General features: G+C 38.7%; 1 protein-coding gene across 1 annotated transcript; it reads right to left on the bottom strand.

Moving 5' to 3' along the window:
• On the bottom strand, positions 1,675-3,358 carry LOC109846493 (heavy metal-associated isoprenylated plant protein 28-like). The gene is made up of 3 exons (XM_020415754.1): positions 3,270-3,358; positions 2,675-2,750; positions 1,675-2,075 (listed from the first exon to the last, which is right to left on the bottom strand). The coding sequence occupies exons 1-3, from the start codon at positions 3,273-3,275 to the stop codon at positions 1,678-1,680; spliced, it is 480 nt and encodes a 159-aa protein (XP_020271343.1). The 5' UTR covers positions 3,276-3,358; the 3' UTR covers positions 1,675-1,677.

The following is a 3,723-nucleotide window of genomic DNA, read 5'->3' as shown; positions in this document are numbered from 1 at the left end:
ACCTCCTCCCCTCCCTCCCCCTCCCTCCTCCTCCGCGTCTTCCCTGTCACCCTCCGCTCCCACGCCGCCCACTGGCACGACCTCCAAACCTCCCCACCCTCATCCTGGGCCCAGTTCGAGTCCTCCTTCCTCCGCTTCTTCCTCCCCCTCGAACACCTCCACCGCGATCTCCTCACACTGCAACAATCCGACAACGAGCCCTCCAGCATGTTTTATCTTCGCATGAAGTGGAACTTAAAGAAGTGGCCGGACCACGGTCTGTCGGATGAAACTGCTGAGGGGGTGTTGTGGACGGGTTGAGAGAGGATGTAGGATTGGGGGGGATCTGGCTGCAGAGGCCGGAGACGCTGGAGGAGCGCGGCCAGGCTGGCGGAGAACTGGACCAGCGAAGATGATGAAAGGGAAGCTGAATGCGAAGTTCGGGTTTTGAGATGCGGGGCAATGAGCGAAGGCAGGTGTTGAGGTGAGGAGCGAAGATGAGGCGAGTTTGTGGGTGAGGAGCGGGAGCAACAATAGCGGTAGCGTAGGAATTTCTACCAAGGAGGAGGGCGGCAGATCTGCAGGCGCTTGGCAGTTATTTCGGGCTGGTAAGGAAGGTTGGAAAGAGGCCAAGATTTCGAATAAAATCGAGAGGAGCGGTAGCGGTGTTAGGACAGGGTATAATAACGGAGCGTAATATTGTTGCTCTTGTCCTCAAACGTAGGTTCTTCATTTGATCGAACATCATTTCTCAATTAGGATGATCGATGTGGATTACGATTTTACTTACGTAAGCGAGAGTGGCCGTAGGATTAATTTTGATCCTCCGTTGGCTGAAGTTGATGGTCGACGTGCAGAGGAGGTTGAAATTTTTTCTTTTTCTGTAAATTGTTCTGTGGTTTAAAGTAGTAGTTGATATATATATATATATATATATATATATATATTATTCATATATGAAGCAAGACGCTGTGTATGTAGTGAGACGTCGCCATTAATTTGTTTGTTTGGAGTGAAAAACACTATATAGTTGTACACTATAAACTCTATATATATATATATATATAAATATATATATATTATATAATATATATATAAGCAAGACTCTGTGTTATGTAGTGTAGACGTCGCACTTAATTTGTTTGTGTTGGAGTGAAAACATATATAGTTGTACACTATAAACTCTTGTGGATTTCAACTTTGGTTTTCCACTGTCCATGTTCACATAAAATATGTGTCGGTCACAAGGGTTCGGGATGTATATAATCTGAGATTGCAATTACGGCGTGTACGATTCGGAGCATTTTGCTGGCATGTAAGATGTGCTGCTATCATTTTTATTTTCATAAAAAATAAAAATGAAAATCCACTCTTTTCTTTTCATATGTTCATAAAAACAAACCATATTTTCCAATCAGCAGTAAAACGACCGCATGCTACTGTTATATGTCGTGCTTTACGTTTGTTTAATGCTATTCTAATTTCGCTTTGTACGGATACTGGCCGACTTAGTTGGGTCTTCCACTTTACTCGATAGAGTTGGGCCTTCATTTGCCTAACCTAGGCCTGTCAAAAGATATGAAATTCCCTTTTTCCTTTTTCTTTTTTAACAATTAATTAAGCATGTTTTCGAAAATACAACAGTACTAGCACATACCACTATATACATACACATACATCAGAATACATCACAAAAGTTCACATAATCGAGCAGGCATTAGGATTGTCATCGCTAAACATCGCTCCCGCCCTCTCATCCACTGGCGCCCTCTGGTAGTACCCATGCATGTACGAGTCATCGTACCCTTTGCGATAGTTATACGAAGACATAGATGCGTACGAATACGGATAGGCACCATATGGTACATAATGATTTTGCGAATGACTGGCGTGATACTGATTGTAGTAATGTTGAGTATTGTATCGGTTGTATTCTTGGTTGTATTCTTGGTTGTATTCTCGGTTGTATGGATACGGCCAAAATACAGCAGTTCTACCGGTCTTTCGTACTGCTTTGAGTACCTTTTTTTGGTCAAGCCAACCCCCGGTAACTGTCACCTTTTGTGTCACCATGTTTATGTGCACCTCGTCAATACCTACAACAAGTTGGAGGATGAGCTCAATCCGTTAATTAGAATTTAGAACGGCAAGTTTAACTTTTAAATTTTATAAAGCTATACATATTATCTTATCAACCATAGTAATTCATATGTGTACTAGCTAAAATTGAAGGATATTGATAATTCACGTGTATTAGCCAAAATTCAAAAAGATTTTCCATCTGTGAACACTTGTTTGGACTAGATTTAAATTTTCATCTTTCCTTCTTACAGAGATGCAGACGAGTTATATGCTATATGACAAAATTCACCAAAAAAGGAGCCTCATGGCAAGGCTGAAATTAATTCATTTTATTAAGATTTTGACTGTAACAGAACTAAATATAAATATCTCACTAATATCTAACCAATATTTGATGGTACAGCTAAATTTTGAATAATGAATAAGTGATATAAAGAGCGCCTCTGAATTGACTGAATAGAGTCATATATCTATATTAATATCTATGAATTTTAAACTTAGATCTTTTCAAACATCTAATAGCTAGAGAAGTAATTAGTACTTTTTTCCCCATTTTAGGTGGATAAACACTACTATGATTCTATTCAGAGCAGTAATTAGTGACAATACATACCTTTAACCTTCTGAAGCGCCTTTCTTATTTCCTTCTCACACCCTGGACAATCCATATGCACACACATCTCCACAATCTGCTTGCACCAAAGCAAAATTAAGATTCAATCAAAATGAAAAATTAGACAATTTATCCAATATTTAGATTGTCGTTATTAACATTTCTCTTACTTATAATTATCGAAGAATATCTAGCAGATTGTGATGCATTTATAATATAACTAATTATGTGAATTGTACTTATTTTTATTTTGTTTAAGACATAAAAGACATTCAAGCATTTAGTCTCTTCTCTATTTGGATGGGAGCAATTAGAATAGCAAGTGTTTCTCAAAAAAGGGGGGGAAAAAGAAAAAGAAAAAAAGCAAATATGTTTATCTTCTTTAATTTCAACCTCTATTGTTGGAACGAACTCCAACTTGAGTTATCAAGTAGCAGTAACTCGCTTATTTTACTTCTACAATAGCTGGTCGGAGTTGCAATTGCAACTGACAAACAATCAAAGTATATATACTTAAAATTTTGGATATAGTTGAAACAACCGGAACTATAACTATTCCCAAGGAAACTTAATAAGAGAGAAAAAAAGATCATACCGTCATTGTAGGAAATTGGTTGCTCCTCTCTTAATTTGCCTCACTTGAACTTGAAATTTTAGTTGTAGTTCTTATCTTTTTATAGTTAGCTTCTTGCTTCCCTTGTAACTTAAACTCTACTTGTCTATTTATAGAAGGAGATAGCGCGTATCGGGCAACCTTAAAAATCTCCTCAAACAGCATTAGTCAAGGTACTAAACAAAAAAGTCGTGTACCCCCAAGGGCCCCACCTACCTTTAAACCCTATCTCAAGAAACAACTCCACCAATTTCCCATGTAGTGGAAACATGTCATCCAATGGGGATGTGCCACGTGTGAGAGCACCTAGGGCACTCTAGCTAGTGAGCGTATTTCCATGGAGATGTATTGAGGGGCTGTTTGGTTGTTGTTGGTAAAGTTGTGTATTTATGACACAACTTGGAAAGTTGTTATCCACCTCATCAATTTCACTTTT

Source organism: Asparagus officinalis, chromosome 6 (genome assembly GCF_001876935.1).
Source record: "Asparagus officinalis chromosome 6, Aspof.V1, whole genome shotgun sequence".
Taxonomy (NCBI): Eukaryota; Viridiplantae; Streptophyta; class Magnoliopsida; order Asparagales; family Asparagaceae; genus Asparagus; species Asparagus officinalis.
Note: the sequence above shows the minus strand (reverse complement) of the source record. Positions and strands in the feature narration are given on the sequence as shown.

Excerpts from the sequence above, each read along its gene's own strand:
- LOC109846493 (XM_020415754.1), bottom strand. Across the intron at positions 2,076-2,674 it reads GGCGCTTCAGAAGGTTAAAG|GTATTGACGAGGTGCACATA; the intron begins GTATGTATTGTC and ends AACTTGTTGTAG.